The 21,329-nt window shown below is 41.0% G+C and overlaps 1 protein-coding gene across 1 annotated transcript; it reads right to left on the bottom strand.

Moving 5' to 3' along the window:
* Positions 1–1,572: 1,572 nt before the first annotated feature.
* Positions 1,573–20,030, bottom strand: LOC118818134. The gene is made up of 7 exons (XM_036585282.1): positions 19,945–20,030; positions 18,321–18,450; positions 8,804–8,897; positions 6,909–7,036; positions 5,783–5,925; positions 3,177–3,374; positions 1,573–1,822 (listed from the first exon to the last, which is right to left on the bottom strand). The coding sequence occupies exons 1-7, from the start codon at positions 19,953–19,955 to the stop codon at positions 1,711–1,713; spliced, it is 816 nt and encodes a 271-aa protein (XP_036441175.1). The 5' UTR covers positions 19,956–20,030; the 3' UTR covers positions 1,573–1,710.
* Positions 20,031–21,329: the final 1,299 nt, after the last annotated feature.

The raw sequence follows: 21,329 nt of genomic DNA, 5'->3' as shown, positions 1-21,329 counted from the left end.
GAATAATTCATAGTAGTTACTGATGTATTCATAGTAGTACATTAACAAAACAGGCTGCACAATACACAGTGGTTGCAATAATTCATAGTTGTCACTAGGGGTCTGTGATATGGCAAAATTGTTATCACAATATTAAAACATTTTTACGATACATAATATGCATTATCATATTTAGTTTTTAAGTTGCAACAGACAAAATAGAACCTGTAGTGCCAAAAAAAACCATTAAAGTCCTAATTCTGCTCACTTTCTAACTAAACATTAGACAGTGTTCTTAAAGCAGTGGCGATATCCACGATATGCTCATATTTTGCTATAATTTATCACGATAACAATACAATATTGTCATATTGGTTGTGACTGAATAATTTATAGTGGTGGTTTATCATTGTTATTGGTATGAAGTCTTAAAAGTGTATAAGCTGTATAATAAGCCAGTTTACAAGGTTGAGTCATTTTTCCAATAACCCACACCTGTTTATTGCCACCTAGTTTTATTTTAGTTTGTTCCAGCCCAAACTAAATATAGACTTTTGCCAAATCACTGTCTGTGTTTACATGCAAAGATTTTTGTCAATCTGATTAAATACATTCCGATTACAGATGAAGACTGAGGTGTTTATCTCACTCTACTCACCAATCTGATGGAAAACTCTGTTTCCATGCTCACTACAAGTAATCCGATCCAAAATTACGCTCGTGCGTAGAAAACCACTCAGTGTAGCTGTTACCATGACAACAAGCATCACGTGAGTCCAGTCAGAGTGAGATGGGCAGCAGTGAGCAGTGCTTGTGTTTTTAACTGCTTTAAAATGATGTCAGACTCAGGAAAACGTCCTTCACCTGTCCTTATTAAAGAAGGCCGAGAGGAAGACGTCGTGTTCTGAGACACATAAGCTGGACGTCCGTCCCACCGCCGTCTTTTAAAGACCAGAGCATAAACTTCGTCTCCTCTGCAGACCAGTTTCTGCTCCGCCATGCTGAACGGTATAAACTCTCACTATGACGTGACGAACATGATCAGAACGGACTTAAACTTTCCGATAGGGAATGTAATCAGATACAGGCGTTTACACGGATATTATTCTTCAATTTAACGGATTATTTACAGGATTACCCACCTCGATCAATCGGATAGAGACTGTATTCCGAATAGCCTCAATCAGTCTAGTCTATTCTGATTGAAGTGTTTACATGGACGTATTCTGTTCCGATTGAGCTATTAGTCAGATTATTAACAGATTATTAGGCTGCATGTAAACGTGGCTACTGACAGCTTTAGAGTTTGATGTAAACATGTGGTCACTCTCTTTTTCAGAAACCGACCAAACGGACTGCAGGTCAAATATTATGTTGTTAAAAATGTGCTGTTATTTGTGATGGAAGCCAGAACGCTTCTCAACCAGACCGTGCAACCAGAACTAACTGCAGCATGATCTCAAATACGTCATGGTATGGAAGGTGAATGAGTTATGATTTCCAAGCATATTGCATTCTGAATGATATATTTTCTGCAATTGCGTTTTTGACTGAAATGCCATTTTGAACAGGAATAAGACGAAACCAGGACAGTACAAAAATAGCAATACTTTAATTTGCCTCAGCAGGTTCTGTACAAACAGTGCATTTCAAAAAGAAAACCTCCATCTCCGGTACAGTACGGCAGATCTGACGATGGCTTGTGACGGACAGGTCCTGACCCTGCTGATGTTACAGAATGATGCAGAGCCTGGAGGACGATGGGAGTTTCGGAGGCACTGAGTCTTCTGGCAGCTTTGGGATGCCGTCCAGAACTTTGAGTTTTGGCAAACAGGAGAACACGCTGCAGCAGAACAAGAGGAGAAGCATCAACAAGCTTCATCTTATTCACCAAATTTGAATGTAGTCAGTCTCATCAGCATTTATGATCCAATAAGCAGCTTGTTTCTGATTGGCTGTTTAAATTACATTTCATATGCAGCTTATTAATGTCAGCACGTCTTCATTACTCAGCGATCTGTTACAGTCAGTAAATATAACCACTCACAGAACTACACACTCATTACTGGTTTAAGCCACACCCACTTCCAGCACCTCACAATCATTACTGGCTTAAGCCACACCCACTTACAGCATCTCACACTCATTACTGGTTTAAATCACACCCACTTCCAACACCTCACACTCATTATTGTCTTAAGCCACACCCACTTAAAGCATCTCACACTCATTACTGACTTAAGCCACACCCGCTCGCACCACCTCACACTCATTATTGGTTTAAGCCACACCCACTTTCAGCAGCTCACATTCATTATTGTCTTAAGCCACACGCACTTCCAGCACCTCACACTCGTTACTGGTTTAAGCCACACCCACTTTCAGCAGCTCACATTCATTATTGTCTTAAGCCACACCCACTTACAGCATCTCCTACTCATTACTAGCTTAAGCCACACCCACCAGCCACTCACAGCACCTCACGCTCATTATTGGTTTAAGCCACACTCCCTTACAGCACCTCACACTCATAACTGGTTTGAGCCACACCCATTCAGAGCACCACACACTCATTATTGGTTTAAGCCACACCCACTTTAGGCTGTAATTTAAAATACACATGAGCCTCCCATTCTGTTGGTAGAACCATTGTTAAAGAACCATTTGCAAGCTTAAATGAACCTGAAGAACCATTTCACCATGAAAAGAATCATTTAAGCAAATGGTTCTTCAAGTGTTCATGGTTCTATGTAGAACCACTGTCTTTACCAAAAACACCCCTGAAGAACTTTTTTTTGTTTTTGCACAATATAAAAATACGGAAAAAAAAATAATGAAACTAATTTCTCTCTCTCTGTCTCTCAATCTCTCTCTCTCACACTCTCTTACTCTCACTCTCAATCTCCCTCACTCTCTCTCTCTGTCTCTCACTCTCTCTCTCTCACACTCTCTTACTCACTCTCAATCTCCCTCTCTCTCTCTCTCTCTCTCTCACACTCTCTTACTCACTCTCAATCTCCCTCACTCTCTCTCTCTCTGTCTCTCACTCTCTCTTTCTCTCACTCTCTCTCTCTGTCTCTCACTCTCTCTCTCTCACTGTCTCTCACTCTCTCTCTCTCCCTCTCTCTCTCACTCAATCTCTCTCTCTCCCTCCTTCGCTCTCTCTCTTTGTGTGTGTGTGTGTCTCTCTCTCTCACCGTGAGCGGTAGTCCTCCAGGAACTCACAGGGGTTGAGTCTGAGTGTGAGGGACTGTATGGGTGTGGCCTGCAGCAGGCTCAGCTCCCCCAGGCTGGAGATGCTGTTCTCCGACAGGCACAGGTGCTGGATCTCCGGAACCTTTGGCAGCTGACCGAACGACGTCAAGTGGTTCCGGTGCAGATTCAGGCTTTTACATCTACAGTGAAGATGCATTCTTACTCACACACTTCATATCATCAGTTTATTAAAGAGAAAAGTCACTTGCTGTGGGTCTGTGTTCTCGTACATGTTGAGCCATTATATTACAGCTTTTTTTAAACTACTACCTCTTCTATAATTAATTAACTCGAAACCCGTTTAAACCTGCTGTCAGAGGAGTGCGTGCCAGAGCGGAACATATCAGCGTGTAGAATCAGAGCTTTCTGTGAGCTGCTGTGTTTCCTATCACTGTATAAAAGATGCATGAGGCTTTGTTTATTGCTGGATGCACAGTGATTTTTACAGAGCGATCAAGTGAGCTCAGTGAAGACCAGTGAGAGCTTATGATGATTAAACGCTACTGATGTGTGACTTCCATTCCCATTCATGTGTTTTCTGGTTAATAAACATAAACAGAACAAAAATACATGAATGTTCTGCTTTCTTAGAGCAGCAGCACTGAGAAATCAAATGATTGACACAAAAGAACAGAAGAAACCTGAAGGAAGAGCCACATTTGTGTGACAGCATTAAAGCGATAGTTCAGTGAAAAATGACATTTAACCAGCCCCCCCCTCCCACCATTACCCCAAATGTAGGTCAGCCAAGACAAGTTTGGTGTCTGAAGTTTGTTTTTCTAGTTTAAGTCCTGGAGCTAAGGCAGCTAACAAGTAATGGAGGCTTACACCCCACCAATTAGCATGGTGCTACAACCAAAACTTCTCCCAGTACAACCAAAACTTCTTCCAGTACAACCAAAACACCTCGCAGTACAACCAAAACCCCTCCCAGTACAACTGAAACTCCTCCCAGTACAACCGAAACCCCTTCATGTACAACCAAAACACCTCCTAGTACAACCGAAACCCCTTCCAGTATAACCGAAACTCCTCCCAGTACAACCGGAACCCCTCCCAGTACAACAGGTTGTACTTCGAGGAGTTGCGATTGTACTGGAAGGGTCCAGTACAACCGCAACTCCTCCCAGTACAACCGAAACCCCTTCCAGTACAACCAAAACCCCTCCCCATGCAGTAGGTCACTGGGCTGGTAATCCATGTCTGTAGGGATGAAAGAAATGCTTAGAAGCCATAAGGACAGACACCACAACTAAACAAACTGCAGATGACTTAATAAACAGGTGGTACTTGGTTGCCATGTAATGAGCGAATTTGCGCATTCCATCCCACACAGCAATCAGATTTCAGTCTGACGAACCAGAGAGGCATTTGACTACCAAGTGTAAATAAGTGACCAGGTGTAAACGGGGTTTAATAGACTTGATTATGTGATTTCTGACGATCTATGATACACTGAGTGTGTTTACATTTAATAATCTGATAACTGCAGAAAATCGGATTGTGTCAGTAACCGGTTTAGTGTGTTTACACTTAATAATCTGATACCTGAAGAAAATCAGATTGTGTCAGTAACCGGTTCAGTGAGTTTACACTTAATAATCTGATAACTGCAGAAAATCAGATTGTGTCAGTAAATGGTTCAGTGTGTTTATACTTAATCTGATAACCGCAGAAAATCAGACTGTTGCGTCTCGCGGGTGCTGTGTTAAACGCTGCTTGCTGTTTCTGGGACAGCGCTCTGTTTTCACTCAAGCACAAACTGAGAGAAACGAAAGAAATCAGAGTGAGAGTTTACATGCAATGAGAAACCCCATTACTGAACTCAAATCCAGCCTCTTTATCAGATTTCTAGAAATCTGATAACAACCTTAATCTGATCTAAGAAATCAGAGTATGCTATTTACACGACCACTAGAATAATCAGATAACTGCAGAAAACCAATTACGATATTAATAAATGATCCTAATTTTTAATTTTTAGTTTGATTTTTAATGACTCATTTCTTTACTTGTAAAATTTACTGTTTTAACCTTGTTTTAATTTCTATTCTCCTTTACTTGATGTTACCTTTTAAAATTTAATGTGAATTATCTTTGTATTTTCTCATTTGTAAAGCATTTTGAATGACCACAGTGTAAGACAGGTGCTATATAAATAAGCTTGCGTTGCCTATTATTGGCGTGTCTGTAAACACGCTCACTGTGATCCATAAACAACTAAAGTATATTAGCACAGCTAAATGCAGTAGCAGCCGTCTTAAAGCCTGATCTTCGTGTCTTGGCTGACTGAATACGTTTGGGTACATGGAAAACTGCCTACATTAGACTTTTTGCTTAACTTTTCTTTTTAATATCACAGATTCCTGCATTTCTGTAAGTAGCTGAGTGGGTCATGTGCTCTGTACAGTATTTATAATGTAATATTCAGTAAATTTCTATTATCAGTAATGTGTTTAGCTTCCACAGTGCAGTATTCACATAAACATATGCTGGATGCCTCACTCTCTCACTCTCTCACTCCCTGTCTTGGCTGAGGGTGCTGTACCTTGGCAGTCGGACTGAGCTGAGGTCCTGCAGGGCGTTGTCCACCAGCTGGAGCCGCTCCACTCTGATCAGCCTCCTCAGGATGCGTGTGAAGTTCTCCAGCTGGTACGGGTCTCCCAGGTCCTGATAGGACAGGTTCAGCTCCTGAGGGGACAGTCAGAGGGAGACAGAGAGTAAGGGGGACAGAATACTGAGCGTTTTGGGGGACCGATACACTATTTTTGGGAAAGTTTTCAGTGGGGAGATCTGTCTGTCTATCTACCTGTCTGTCTGTCTGTCTGTCTGTCTATCTATCTATCTATCTATCTATTTTTGGGAAAGTTTTCAGTGGGGTGATCTGTCTGTCTATCTACCTGTCTGTCTGTCTGTCTGTCTGTCTATCTATCTATCTATCTATCTATTTTTGGGAAAGTTTTCAGTGGGGTGATCTGTCTATCTACCTGTCTGTCTGTCTGTCTGTCTGTCTATCTATCTATCTATCTATCTATTTTTGGGAAAGTTTTCAGTGGGGAGATCTGTCTGTCTATCTACCTGTCTGTCTGTGGGTCTATCTATCTATCTATCTATCTATCTATCTGTCTGTCTGTCTGTCTGTGGGTCTATCTATCTATCTATCTATCTATCTATCTATCTATCTGTCTGTCTGTCTGTGGGTCTATCTATCTATCTATCTTACTATCTGTCTGTCTGTCTGTGGGTCTATCTATCTATCTATCTATCTATCTATCTATCTATCTGACTTTCTGTTTGTCTGTCTTTTTTGTCTATCTATCTATCTATCTATCTATCTATCTATCTGTCTGTCTGTCTGTCTGGCTGTGGGTCTATCTATCTATCTATCTATCTGTCTGTCTGTCTGTCTGTCTGTCTGTCTGTGGGTCTATCTGTCTGTCTGTCTGTCTGTCTGTCTGTCTGTGGGTCTATCTATCTATCTATGTGTCTTTGTGTCTGTTTGTCTATCTGTCTGTCTGTCTGTCTGTTATTATTATAATTGTGGAAATGTTGAAATAAATAAAAGGTAAAGCAAAGGAAGAAAAATGAAGTCTGGTCCACACAGATCGCCTTAATAACTCCACTTATTATTTATTACGTATTAACTAGGTAATAATGTGTGTCTAACGCCTCACCACACAGTTCTCCCAGTTCTCCTGCAGCCTCTCCTCCCACCTCTGCTCTTCATCCTCTCTCCTCCTCCTCCTGCCATTCCTGAGGAAGATGTCCTCGTCCCTAAGAGAATGTTCATCTTCTGAAGGTCCTGTAATGACAGATTTATAGACTGACCTCACAATATTACACACTGACACACATCTTACTGCCCATCATAAGTTTGGAGACACCCAGCTGTTTTAAAACGTCATGTTTTCTATGTTGATGTGCAACACCTGACCATATTATGTCTATTCGGGTTTATTTAAAAGAAAACATTGTTACATGTGTAAGTATTTGTGCCAATATTAGTGATGACGCTGCTCTGTCAATAATGCCAAAGACCACACCCACTTAATCTCCTTGTTGTGATGTCACTCATCAGCACTCAAACCCTTCAGGTGATTAAACCACCTCTGGACTAAAAGAGTTTCAATATGAGCTTTTAACAATAGTTTGGAAGAGAAAACAGAAAATCATGACTGCTCTACATACACTATATGGACAAAAGTATTGGGACACGTACACATTATACCTACAGAAGCTTCTATGAATCCCATTCTAAATCCATAGGCATTAATATGGAGTTGGTCCCCCTTTGCAGCTCTAACAGCTTCCACTCTTCTGGGAAGCTTCTACAGGATTTTGGAGAGAGTCTGTGGGAATTTCTGACCATTCATCCAGAAGAGCGTCTGTGAGGTCAGACACTGATGTTGGACGAGAGGAAATCTCTGTTCTAATTCATCCCAAAGGTGTGTGATGGGGTTGAGGTCAGGGCTCTGTGAGGGCCAGTCAAGCTCTTCCACACCAAACTCACCCAGTCAGGCCTTTATGGAGCTGCTTTGTGCACTGGGGCTCAGTCATGCTGGAACAGGAAAGGTTCTTCCCCAAACTGTTCACACAAAGTTGGAAGTGTACAATTGTCCAAAATGTCTTGGTGCTGAAGCATTAAGATTTCCCTTCACTGGAACTAAGGGTTCTAGACCAACCCCTGAAAAACAGCCCCATATCATCATCCTTCCTCCACCAAACTTTACAGCTGGCACAGTGCAGTCAGGCAGGTAACGTTCTCCTGGCATTCGCCAAACCCAGACTCGTCCATCAGACTGACAGATAGAGAAGCTGATTCATCACTGCACAGAATACGTTTCCACTCCTCCAGAGTCCAGTGGCGGCGCTTTACTCCACTCCATCCGACGCTCTGCATTGTGCTTGGTGATGTAAGGCCTGCATGCAGTTGTTCAGCCATGGAGACCCTGCCATGAAGCTCCCGGTACAGTTTCTGTGCTGATGTTGAAGCCAGAGGAGGTTTGAACTCTGCAGATATTGATCAGCAGAGCGTTGGAGACTTTTATGCTCTATGCTCCTCAGCACTCGGCAACCTGTTCTGTAACTGATCTGACACTTCGTGGCTGAGTTGCTGTGGTTCCTAAACACTTCCACTTTTCAGTAATACCACAGTTGATCTTGGAATATCTAATTTCACTAACTGACTTGCTGCAAAGGTGGCGCCCTGTTACAGCACCACGCTGGAACTCAGTGAGCTCTTCAGACCCATTCTTTCACTAATGTGTGTAAAGGCAGGCTGCATGGCTGGGCGCTTGATTTTATACACCTGTGGCAATGAGGCTGAATGAAACACCTGAATTCAATGATTAAGAGGTGTGTCCCAATACTTTTGTCCATATAGTGTATCAAGGATGATCATGAAGCTGAGTGTTACACCAAAATGTAGCTGTTCTTCTTACTTAGTGGCGAAGTATTGAGCAAGCCAAAGTTCTGAAATGCCACAAACATGTAAAACATGCACTGGACAGAACAGTTATGCAACATGGCTTTCAGAGAAGGTCAACATGAACTTTCTATCAAAGGTCACCTTCTCGGACCCTGGGGCAGGTGAGCTGGTCTCCACGGACATCGTGTTCCTCCAGGCGATGCCACGAGGTGAACCTGAAGCGGCTGGATGGCAGCTAAAATAAACCCAGAGAGAGAGAAACAACATAGAAGAGATGGGACGTAAATCTCTGACCTCACAACGATTCAGTTTGACCGTTTGCAAGGTCCTCATGTTCTGCTCAGACTGCCTGGCATCAACACTTCTCGACGAAAAATGTCTGTCTCAAGATGGTCTCAAAGAAATAGAGCAGATCTCAAGACTTCAGAAGTGAAGGATCGTGGATTTCTGAGCTTTTCTCAGGAGAAAAAAGGAGATTACCATCAGAGTTTCACTGTGAGAAGTTCTGGTGATCAATGAGAAATGTGTGAGTTCTTCTGCACTGACAGACTGCTGAGAGAGTTCTGTGATCTAGAACAGAGCTGTATAAGAAAACGATGAGATCTCACACTTTTCTTATGGAGATATTATTCAGCTCAGACTTGACTGAGACGAGTCAGACACTAAAGAGTTAATTCATATGTGACAGAATTTCAATCAAAGTGAGAAAATCTTTTATTTCTCAGGAGCCAGATTTCAGGAGAATATGGCTAAAGTCTCACTCTGCTTCCAAACTGGACTTAACCACGTCTAGAAGATTAGGAGGAGATATCAGTTACAGTATTTCTCTCCTCTGACAGACTAAAGCCCATGTGTCAAACACAAGGCCCGCGGGCCAAGTCAGGCCCGTGACACAGTCCTGTTTGTCCTGGAAAATTATTTTAATTTTCTATTCTTATTAGCCTCTTTCACCCTGAGATGCACTACAGTCCCCAGCATGCACTACAGTCCCCAGCATGCACTGCAACATAGTGTGTGTTCTGACCCCCAACAACAATCTATGGGTCAGCGGTTACACAAAAAGAAGAGATGCCTGGTGTCCAGTTCAAGCAAATAGGCAGTTTTTAAAAAATGACCTAAAACAATTTATTTTTATTCAGAATTATTTTTGAAAGTATTCAATGTCTATTTTGCTGGCATTAAAAACTTTCGCATATTTTGGCATATTTTGAATAAATAACCATGGCAAAATGTTACGTAAAAATCAATTAAAACACAGCTGGCCCACAGATGTGCTGAGATTTTTCAATACAGCCCTTTTAGTGGCTGAGTTTGACAACCCTTGTAACGAGGCAGAATAACTCGCGGGTAAAAAGAGAGAGTGAGGCTTTAATGTTAGAGTCGTGATCCAAAAACGTGGTCAGAGAACAGGCAAAGGTTGAATCCAGAAAAGACAAAAGACACAAAAAGACAAACACAACCTGGCAAACAGAGTCCAAAGGGCAAAGGCAAAAAGGGCAAAACGTCAAAATAGCAAAACAGAGTCAGAACCGGAAAAATCACAATAATCAGAAGAATAACGCTCAGTAGCTCTTCAACAAGTAGCAATACCTCACACTGGACTAGACTTAAAGCCCAGGCTTTATACTAAGCTCATCATACTAGAACAGGTGTAACAAGTTAGTATTCAGGCGACAGAGAGCGGTGATTGGAGCGAGATGGAGGGCTGAGAATCATGTGATTCCCCTGGGGATTCTGGGAAATGGAGTCCCTAGAGGCCTCTGAGCCCGAGGGATGCATGACACCCGTGGATTAAAACATTCAGTGGTAATCTCTGGAAGCACACGGACGAGTGTACCTGAAAACATTTTGTCAGTGCAGACATACATGTTTGAAAACGGACAAAATATGAATTTAAGCCAATTTATAGAAAAAAAAAGATTCAAGATTCTGTAAACCGTGTTTACATTAATCAAACAAGGGAATCTCTCAGTGACCGGGCAGTAAAGCAGCAGGTTTTCAGGTCTAATGAGGATGTTTGAGCTCAGAAAGCTGCCCCGTTCAGCTAAGCTAATGCTAAAGCTAACACTGGAGCTGAACGGAGGTGCTGAGGACACGTCTTTTAATATTTATCTTTACAGAGGATTTTTAACTGTAAGTGCAGGCGCTGTACAGTCCTGTTTAATCTGACACAGCAAAACATTTTTCTTTAATGTTATTTATTGTTTAACATCCTATTAGAGTCATTCCTCAGCAAATACAGTAACCCAGACAAAGTGTAGCTTACATCAGAGCCTGTTAAGTTTATTGTTCGTCAGTTTACAAACGGCCAATACGATCATCATTCTTTATGTCACTATTCACTGCAGCCGGAATCAGACATGTATGTACACAGAAGTATCTGGTGAAGCTGTTTACACAGTAGTGGAATACAGACAATAATAAATACAATAACTAAACTAAACCAAACTTTTTTTCTTCTGATTTTTAAGTTTTGAATTAAACAAGAAATTTTATTTTGGACACAAAATCACAATGTATTGAATATTAATATAATCCACTATTATATACATACAATACAATCCATTATAACTCATTGTAACATTCCAAATTAATACAGCTTAATCAGACTGACGCATTTTTTACAGACATACAAAGGAGTCAAAGCACCATTCAGAAATCCATCCATCCATCCATCCATCCATCTTCTAAACCGCTTATCCTTCTGGGTCGCGGTCATTCAGAAATCCCTGCCTGTCAATTAAAAAGAATGTTTTGCCAAATGTTGCTACTGTGGCTAAAAACGAATGGACATTAAAGCCAGCAGAGAGCATCTATATTAAAAGGTTACAGATATCTTTTGTTGCTAAGGCAATAAATTTGACTAACAAATTGCAATAATTTACTTCTTCATCATTATAAGTGATGTATATGAATACATTCTGTATGTATCGTATAGTGTTTCGTATTCTTGCCTGTCTTATGTTTGTATTATGCTGTGTTTTGTGTTTGGTCAGACAATTAAGGCAATTTAATTTTTATTATTCTCAGCTCTTTGTTTTTGAATTAGCGTGCTTGAGTTTTCCCAGGTTAAATGATAGTTAAATAAAAGATAATAAACTGTAAAAACATTTTTGGCTTGGCTGGATTTACTGTAATATTACAGCTACATTTCCACCTTTGACTCCCACTGAGGAAACAGCCTGGACCGACTGAACCCAGCTAGGTGACATGCCGTGACCCCCAGTGAACGCGTCTATCTCTGAAGCTAGAATTACCTTTACGTCCACGCCGAGTTTATTCACGGCTCAGCTGTGGTCAGTAACACGATCCACAGGGACGACCCCTCACACTGACCCTTATTCTAGACTGGTACACAGTGTGAGGAAAAGCACAGGTGTGCATTCAGCTGATCATTAAATAATCAACTCCAGCTCAGTTTGAGTGATTTTACTGTAGCATTTAAACAACAGACTCAACAGTTTGACCACTTTCACACTGAAATACTGTTTGTGGTCAAACTCAGAGGCTTTTAACATTTCAGTGTTGCTTCTAACGTGTTTATTTTAATGAGAACAGTGGAACTAACTTGTGTAGATCATTTCTATTGGTCATTTTTATGTCTATGACAGTGATGATCATAACGTATGTAGTATAATAAAGCGATAAGCCACGAGAGGCCATGGGTTACTGCGATTTTATCCACTTCGAGTCGTGCCAAAGAACACCCCTCCCTGTGATTAATAACAATCAACATAAACAAGTATTCCGCCAGGAAATGTAGTTCCTTTAGAGTGCGGTATCGTTGCTAAGCAACCATTGACCACTGAATGAGGAGAAGAACGTTCGGTCGCCCATCGCTGTAAACTGCAGACATTTCATGATTTTTAAAACTTATTTCATATAACAGTGAACATATGATAACACAGCACTGTTTAATGTAAATACCTTCAGTTTTTAAGCACTTTATGGTCACTAAATCACCACCGCGAGTCTTTCTGTCTGCCGACGCCACTTTTCTCACGCTGGGGCCGAATCTCAGACGGCTCCCTGCTCCCTACATAGTGCACTACGTAGGAGTTTAAATACCGACTCCTGCAGCCCAACAGAGCGAAACATCACTAAAAATGGTCATTTGGGATTCATCCACATTCAGACTCGACAGGCAGTGCAGTATCTGACAGCAGAAGCTGGAATTTCTGAACTTACTGTCACACAGCTCACTATTTAGGGAGTACAGAGCCGTTTGGGACTCAGCCTGGATTTGACGTGACTTCTGACTGAAACACAGATATTTAAAGCGTGTAAAACATTCAGGTGACGTTCTTTAGACTTTTATACTGCTGTTTTACAGTTAATCATACTGTAAGTCCTTTAATTCGAGCCTGTGATATTATTAATGGAGCTGTTTAGCATGTTTGCTGTCTTTTAGCCTGTTAGCTAGCTGACCAGCTCAGTTCTAGATATGAAAATACCTTTTCAGGCCCTCAGTTTAAACAGAACCGGGTTTTTACTTCATCAGTACACTCAGTGCTCCATGTGATCAGTGTTAGAGTCAAAGATTAATCCATTAACAGCAGAAGGGTTTTTCATGCCGTGGCGCAGTGATACAGAGTTTGGTTGTTGTGAGGCGGAACGATCCGTCTTATAGTGTTAACCTCCCAGGCTTAATACATAATAAGGCATATTATTCAGTAACTACACTGAGAAAAATTGCATGTTGTGAAGTAAAATTATTTTAAATATAGTCAATAAATCTAATATTTCTCCTGTTGAGATTGTTGTAAGCTTAATTTTAGATTATTAAACTTATTTCTAGACATTTTTCTTGTTTTAAATGATTTTATTAAGTGAAAATTATCTCACTATAGTGGCAGATAATTTGGCTTGTTATAAGAAATGAGCTTGAAACCAGCTAAATCATCTGCCACTACAGTGGGATCATTTCACTTGATAAAATAACCTAAAACAAGTAAATAATGTCTAGAAATAAACTAAATAATCTTATAAAAAGTGCACAACCATCTCAAAATGGAAAATTTTAGATACATCGACTAGATTTCAAGATCATTTCACTCAACAAGATACTATTTTTCTGCAGTGTACAGGGACTCCAATGCAAACTGGTTGAGCTAACTGTAGGTTATAGGAGTGTGTAATAAACGTGGCCTTTTAAGGGTTAAACACATCCTCTACAGAGGACAGACTTCTGAACATTTTAATACACAATTATTTTTTATCTACTGAGTTTAACATGCTGAGAAACACTTAAACACAAAATGTCACCTGAGCAAAAGTTATGGCAGTTTTATTTTTTCCAATATTTTAATCTAAGTTAGAAATCGTGCACGAAATCTCGCAGTGAAAGGCATATTTAAGTTTGTCCCCTGTGGAGGACGTGTTCAGGGGGCTCATATCAAGTTTTCTTCCTCTTGCATTTAGGGAGTTTTTCCTTTCCACTGTCGCCATTGGATAAGATCATTCAGTTCGCTAACGCTAACTTCATCTCTCACTTTTGAGCCTCATATTAAGCTCGTCACCAAAACTGCTTTTTATCATCTGCGTAACATTGCATTGTCACGAGTGACACTGACGCTAAAATGTTGATCAATTCTCTCGCATCGATTACTGTAACTCACTTTTCTATGGCCTTCCAGCTAAAACTAATCAACCGTTTTCAGAACATCCTAAACTCAGCAGCCAGGGTTCTCACCTCCACCAAGCGCTCAGCTCATATCACTCCTGCTCTTCGACAGTTGCATTGGCTTCCTATCAGTTCTAGGATTAAGTACAAAATCCTTCTTCTTACCTTCAAGGCTCTACATGGTCTGACTCTGACACACCTTTCTGATCTCATTTCATTGTATTGTCCCTCTCGCGCTCTCCGATCTTCTAATTCTGGACTCCTCATAGTTCCCTCAACTAGATTGTCTACTGTGGGTGGCAGATCTTTCAGTGCTGCTGCCCTCAAACTCTGGAATTCTCTACCTTCCACTCTTTGTAATTGCTCGTCTTTGTCTTCCTTCAAATCTCTGCTAAAAACCTTTCTTTTTTCTTCTCTTTAGCCTTCTAGATTTTTTTTGACACTATGTAAAGCGTCCTTGGGTTTGTGAAAGGCGCTATATAAGTTAAACTTATTATTATTAATACAGTAACCCAGACAAAGTGTAGCTTACATCAGAGCCTGTTGAGTTTATAGAGATTTGTCGATCGTTATTTTGCAATTGGCCAATTCAATTATCATTAACTATTCACTGCAGCCTGAAACCTCACATTTCACCATGACTCATGATTTGTTTTGGTATAAGTGAGAAATATTATTGAAAATAAAGTCTATTTGTATCTGGAGAAACGGTTTACACAGATAATTATACATACAATATACCAAACCTTTTTCCTTCGGATTTTCATGTTTCAAAGTAGCCTAGAAATATTATTTTGGGCACAAAATCACATTGTATTGAATACTAATATAGTGACATTGGCGACGCTCATGGGGGCTCGGACCTGGATTTTTCTGTAAAGCTGCTTGCGGTAAAAAGCACTATATAAACAAACCCTGGCTTGACTTGATATCAGAGAAAACTGAAGAGAACATTTTGCCAAATGTTGCTAATGGTGCTTCAACAGTTCTTTAGGAAAGAAAATGGTTCTATGTAGAACCATGAACACTCAAAGAACCCCTTGCACAATTAAAATGGTTCTTCAGACTGATGGTAAATGTACATGAATGTGCTGTAGTTGGTTCTATATAGAACTTTTTTGAAAAGGGTTCCTCTATTGTTACAAGCTTGACATTGTAACAATAGCAGAACCCTTTTGGGTGCTATATAGAACCCTTTTCAAAAAAAGGTTCTATATAGAACCTATACATATATATATATATAGATCTGCAGCACATTGTCTATCAATCTAAAAACCAGCAACAAGCAGACCGGTTCACCCAGTTGGTCCTTCATAGCCTAGAAACTGTAACTCTGCCCGGATTCCTCTGAAAAGCTTTACAATGAGCTGCAGCAGATCTGTGAATCTGAAAACTCGCCCAGTTTCCCAAGAGTTTGGAGTGAAGAGTGACTGTTCCTCATTTCTCACACTGAAGACAGAAGAGGAGACGAGGAAGATCTCAGTTACTGTGAGGAAGAGCGCAGAACCGCACTAGAACAGAGACTCTACAGAAGAGGAGACGAGGAAGATCTCAGTTACTGTGAGGAAGAGCGCAGAACCGCACTAGAACAGAGACTCTACAGAAGAGGAGACGAGGAAGATCTCAGTTACTGTGAGGAAGAGCGCAGAACCGCACTAGAACAGAGACTCTACAGAAGAGGAGACGAGGAAGATCTCAGTTAATGAGAGGAAGATCGCAGAACCGCACTAGAACAGAGACTCTACAGAAGAGGAGACGAGGAAGATCTCAGTTAATGTGAGGAAGAGCGCAGAACCGCACTAGAACAGAGACTCTACAGAAGAGGAGACGAGGAAGATCTCAGTTAATGAGAGGAAGATCGCAGAACCGCACTAGAACAGAGACTCTACAGAAGAGGAGACGAGGAAGATCTCAGTTAATGAGAGGAAGATCGCAGAACCGCACTAGAACAGAGACTCTACAGAAGAGAAGACGAGGAAGATCTCAGTTAATGTGAGGAAGAGCGCAGAACCGCACTAGAACAGAGACTCTACAGAAGAGGAGACGAGGAAGATCTCAGTTACTGTGAGGAAGAGCGCAGAACCGCACTAGAACAGAGACTCTACAGAAGAGGAGACGAGGAAGATCTCAGTTACTGTGAGGAAGAGCGCAGAACCGCACTAGAACAGAGACTCTACAGAAGAACAGCTGATAAAACAAACATTTACTGACATTGAAGCATCAGCGCCGCTATGGAGAGAGAGAGACAGAACATGGAACCCCACGAATAAGCAGGGGCTATTCCACACACTGCATATATCTACCTATTCAGCCTACAGCAGTTTAACCCCGCCCACTCACGCCTACATTATAAGAAGTGTTTCAGCCAGGACTGCTTTTTAGCCTTTGTGTGGTGTTCAGGTCTGTGGGACCCATTTTCACTGTTTACCAAAAGAAAAACTGATGTGATTTATTATTATTTCAATCTCAGATTCTTGTCCTTTGCTCATTTTCTGTGAAGAACATATAAAATGACCCATTTTCAGTGTCTTCACTCTGTTCACCCCCCACACATTTATATTACACACGTGGTGCTGGGTGAACCTGCGGGGAGTAAAAGTGTGGAGGTGCTGTGTCCTTCACTCTGTTCTCCTCCTACATGGCCTGCTGTTAGTGTGTGTGTTTGTATATATATATATGTGTGTGTGTGTGTGTGTGTGTGTGAGGGTGTACAACATGGACAGGCTGCTGCTGCTGCTGACTGGCTACAGCTGCTAAAGGAGAACCCTACGCTGGACACGTGTGATATTTTAAACATCTGGTATTTTTACATAAATTGTTATGGCTGTATTGATTTAAATAAACAATAATGTGGTGGGTCCACCAGACCACTGAGTAACACACACATCAACACCACACACGGGTTAAATGAGGCACAAAACAGAACAGCCAATTAGCACAGAGCTCATTTGGGTCATTCTACACAAACGTCCATTTTTGTGTCCCTAGCGTTTACAGATATATTACACTTGAAAAACATGTTAGAGTTACAATTTATTTATATTTTAAAATAAAACAATAAGTTATTTTAACAATTACACCTTCAGCCATCAATTTAACAATATTGGTTTTTAAATCAATTCTATAAAATTCAAGCACCACAGAAGAGCTCGTCCTCACAGTCATGTGTGAAGGCTGAGGCCTTATTTTGAAGAAAAAGAAAACACATTTTTCTGCAATTTTAACTACAATAATCTATACATGACTATGGAATATATCATTTAAATGACATAAAGAAAACAAATGCCAAATAAATATTATAAAATATATAATGAAAGTCCCCAGGAGTCGTGTCACTGGGGTTACTGCATAACAAAAAATCTCTTATTTTGAAATAAAAGTCACACTGATGACATCACTTGGCTTCCTTTACCTGTTTTCTGAGGATCTATGAAGAAAAGCACATGGTGAGTCCACTGAGTCTTTCAGTTATCAGAGATTTTCTCATTCAGCTCATGATTTCATATGAAGCTTTTAGCTGAAGTCACTGGTGTGACCGACTTTATTCTGAGGTCATTGTGAAAAAATAGAATACAAATGGATTAAATTCCATATTTTAGTGGATATTCCATGATTGACAGCATGTGGTTTGATGCTCTGCAGCAGCCATTTAGTAAAATGCATTGTTCATAAAAATGTCTCTGGTGTTCCTTTATTATGTGGAACACCAGTGAGGATCAGTAACACCAGTGACTCCTATGGAGAGATAGAAAAGTGGACGTTTCTGTAGAATGACCCATTTACATATATCAGTCCAAAAACACCTGTTTGATTTTAAAACATAAAATCAGTCATGCAAAAAGGGATTACAACCGTTTTTGGGTACATAAACACACGGAATGAAGTGAGGCATAAGAAGAGTGGAGGATATGAGCCCTTTAACTTCTCTTCACTCAGAAAACCAACTAACCGCTGGATTTGACCTCAAACGTTTGCGTACGACTGGTCGTTTACGTGTGTAGTGTAAGTTGGTGTGAGTTCTGGACTGAGGCTTACCGGAGTGGCGACGATGCCGGAGTCGGGGGTGTGTTCCACGGAGAGAGGAGTGTGAGTGTCGCTGAGCTCAGAGTAGTGAGAGGAGTGAGATTTGGGGAAACTGCCACTGCTGGTGTTCACTCCTGAGGAACTGCAGAGAGGAGAACGTCAGAAGGACGTGAGAGAAGCACACCCAAAAGAGGGAACACAGTTTTTACAGCTGAATACAATTTTACCGTTCAAAATTTTGGAACCACTTGCAATATTATTAAACATTGTTACGTTACTCAATGATGTAAATAATGTACATTTAAATATTACAGACTAGACACCAGGATATTTCAAAGTATTATGAGAACAATAGGAAGGTATTCAATTATTAATAATAAACCATATATTAATATAGTCTATAGGAACCCACTTCTACACATTTTTATGCACAATTATTGTTTATTTGTTGAATTAACATATTTGGGGAAAAAACAGCAAAGACAGAGGTGGGTGTTTCTAATAAAGTGGCCAGTGAGTGGAAGTACAAGGTAGGTGTTTCTAATAAAGTGGCCAGTTAGTGGAAGCACAAGGTAGGTGTTTCCAATAAAGTGGCCAGTGAGTGGAAGTGGCCAGTGAGTGGAAGCACAAGGTAGGTGTTTCCAATAAAGTGGCCAGTGAGTGGAAGCACAAGGTAGGTGTTTCTAATAAAGTGGCCAGTGAGTGGAAGTGGCCTGTTAGTGGAAGCACAAGGTAGGTGTTTCCAACAAAGTGGCCAGTGAGTGGGAGCACAGGGTAGGTGTTTCTAACAAAGTGGCCAGTGAGTGGAAGCACAAGGTAGGTGTTTCTAATAAAGTGACCAGTGAGTGGAAGCACAAAGTAGGAGTTTCCAATAAAGTGGCCAGTGTGCATAAATCCATATGCATACAACACTAGCACACTGGTGAAAACCTTGCAAACATAACCCTAACCTAAACACTCAACAGAGTAAGTAATTTGAACCTTAATTTAAAGGGGAATTTCACTGATTTTTCAAAATTTCTGCGTAATTCAGTGGTTGAGAGTAAACAAAGACATCCAGAGTGGTTTGATGTGAAATGGTCTGGTTCCTGTCACCACCACTGTGAACAATTCTGACTCAGTAAGTTTCTCTAGAACCACACCAAACCACTCTGAGTGGCTCTGTTTACAGCTTAAGCATTTCATTTAATTATATAGAGATAAAAATCAGTGAAATTCCCCTTTAACTGAATGTGCACTCTGGAGAAGGCAGGTTTTGGGTAAATCAGGCCCGGAGACGCTGGCCGGCTGTAAGGAGAGCCGTAGCTCTGCTGAAATAAGGCTTAGGTTACCGTGAACTCTGCACTCTGTGCCGGATTAAAGCCGTCGCCATAACAGCCGGATACCTGAGCACACCTGAGCTCGCTGCGTTCTAACGCAGGTGAACGAGATTTCACAAGACGCCCAAATACTTCTTCTACAAAAACTTTAATACCGTGAACAGCTTCAGGGTCACGACAAGCCAGACGAGATGGGCACAGCACAACTTCACATGCATGCAACACACACACGCAGCAGAACAACAGAACCGAACCGAGTCGGGCAAAAGATTCATTCCATAATTAACCTACGGTTTCATGCTCACTGTGCGACTCACCTCTCGGACATGTCCTCCTGGTGGCATTTAACACGCACTGAAAGGGTCCATGGAGCAGAAGGAGTCCGAGCTTTCCCATAACGGCATCGCGGTGGACGGACGACTCATCAGCGAATCGGTCTGTGTGAACGACTCTTCTAAACGAATCGGACGAATCGACTCGCAATAAGAGCGACTCCAGACTCCAGACAGGGCAGAACGCTGAACGTCCACCATTGTGCTGCATGAACACTCATACAAGATGGTTCTTCAAGGGTTCTTTAGTTAAGGCAATCTATATAGAACCATTCCACGCATAAATGGTTCTTTGCATGGAACCCTGACGAAAAAAAGAAAACACAGAAACCATCAGGTGTTTCTGTTGGTTCCTGATGGTTTTGAATGTGTTTTGGCTTCTTTAATGGGTCCATATAACAGTGTAAAGGATCCTAAAGGCTTAACAAGTGGTCAGTGGCTGATTCCAAATGTATTTAGAGGTTTCCTAATGGGATCTAAAGGTCTTCTACAGGAAACTAGTGGTCGCTACTGGAAACCATTAAGCCAGTTCCCATTAGAAAGCAAAACCTGGTTTTAATACTAATGGTTTCTAATGGACCCTTTTCAGCAGGGCAGTTAGATGGAGAGTGTTGTATATGGTTCTATATTCAACCTTTTTGAAAATGGGTCTATATAGAACCAAAATGGGTTCTTCTATTGTGTAAGCTGTTAACAGCAGAACCTTTTTTGGTGCTATACAGAACGCTTTTCAAAAAGTTCTGTATAGCACCGTATACAACACATTCTCCACCAGTCTGACGAACCATTTCACCATGCAGAGAACCATTTAAGCATGAAAAGGTTCTATATAGAACTCATGGTTCTGAATAGAACCATTCCCATTACTAAAGAACCCTTGAAGAACCATCTTTTATGAGGGTGTATGTTTGGAGAGAGACCATTTTACTTTCTGAATATGAAACTTCCCTAACATAAGAAACTGTTTATGATACGTAATTGTCTTACTTCAAATTAATCGGATCAAAATAACATAAAACATCAAATACAATCATCCAAAGGGTTCTTTGAGTGTTCATGGTTGTATGTAGAACCATTTTCTTTACTAAAGAACAACTAAAAATCCAAAATAAATCCTTGACTATGAATTCAAGTTGTTCCAACTAAGTTGTTTAAGTTCTACCAACATTTCTAATTTCAGACAAGTGCCGGCCCACCGGATGACGAATCAAATGAATCACAACTCGCACAGTTGGAACCCCATTAAGCGAGTGATTCAAATGAGTCGACTCGGTAAAGTGAGTCGCTTGGAGGGGCGGAGCTGCAGCGCTGGCTCGTTGCTAGGCAACGCACAGCCCCGGTTCACATCCTCGGTAACCCTCAGCCAGACA

This window comes from Colossoma macropomum, unplaced genomic scaffold (assembly GCF_904425465.1).
Source record: "Colossoma macropomum unplaced genomic scaffold, Colossoma_macropomum, whole genome shotgun sequence".
Taxonomy (NCBI): domain Eukaryota; kingdom Metazoa; phylum Chordata; class Actinopteri; order Characiformes; family Serrasalmidae; genus Colossoma; species Colossoma macropomum.
This window is presented reverse-complemented; position numbering and strand designations above follow the sequence as displayed.

What these genes read in the sequence shown, in the direction of transcription:
- LOC118818134 (XM_036585282.1), bottom strand. An exon ending in CCGGCATCGTCGCCACTCCG is followed by an intron (nt 8,898 to 18,320) that starts GTAAGCCTCAGT and finishes GGTTTATTTTAG; the next exon opens with CTGCCATCCAGCCGCTTCAG. An exon ending in AGCTCAGTCCGACTGCCAAG is followed by an intron (nt 3,375 to 5,782) that starts GTACAGCACCCT and finishes TCTTCACTGTAG; the next exon opens with ATGTAAAAGCCTGAATCTGC.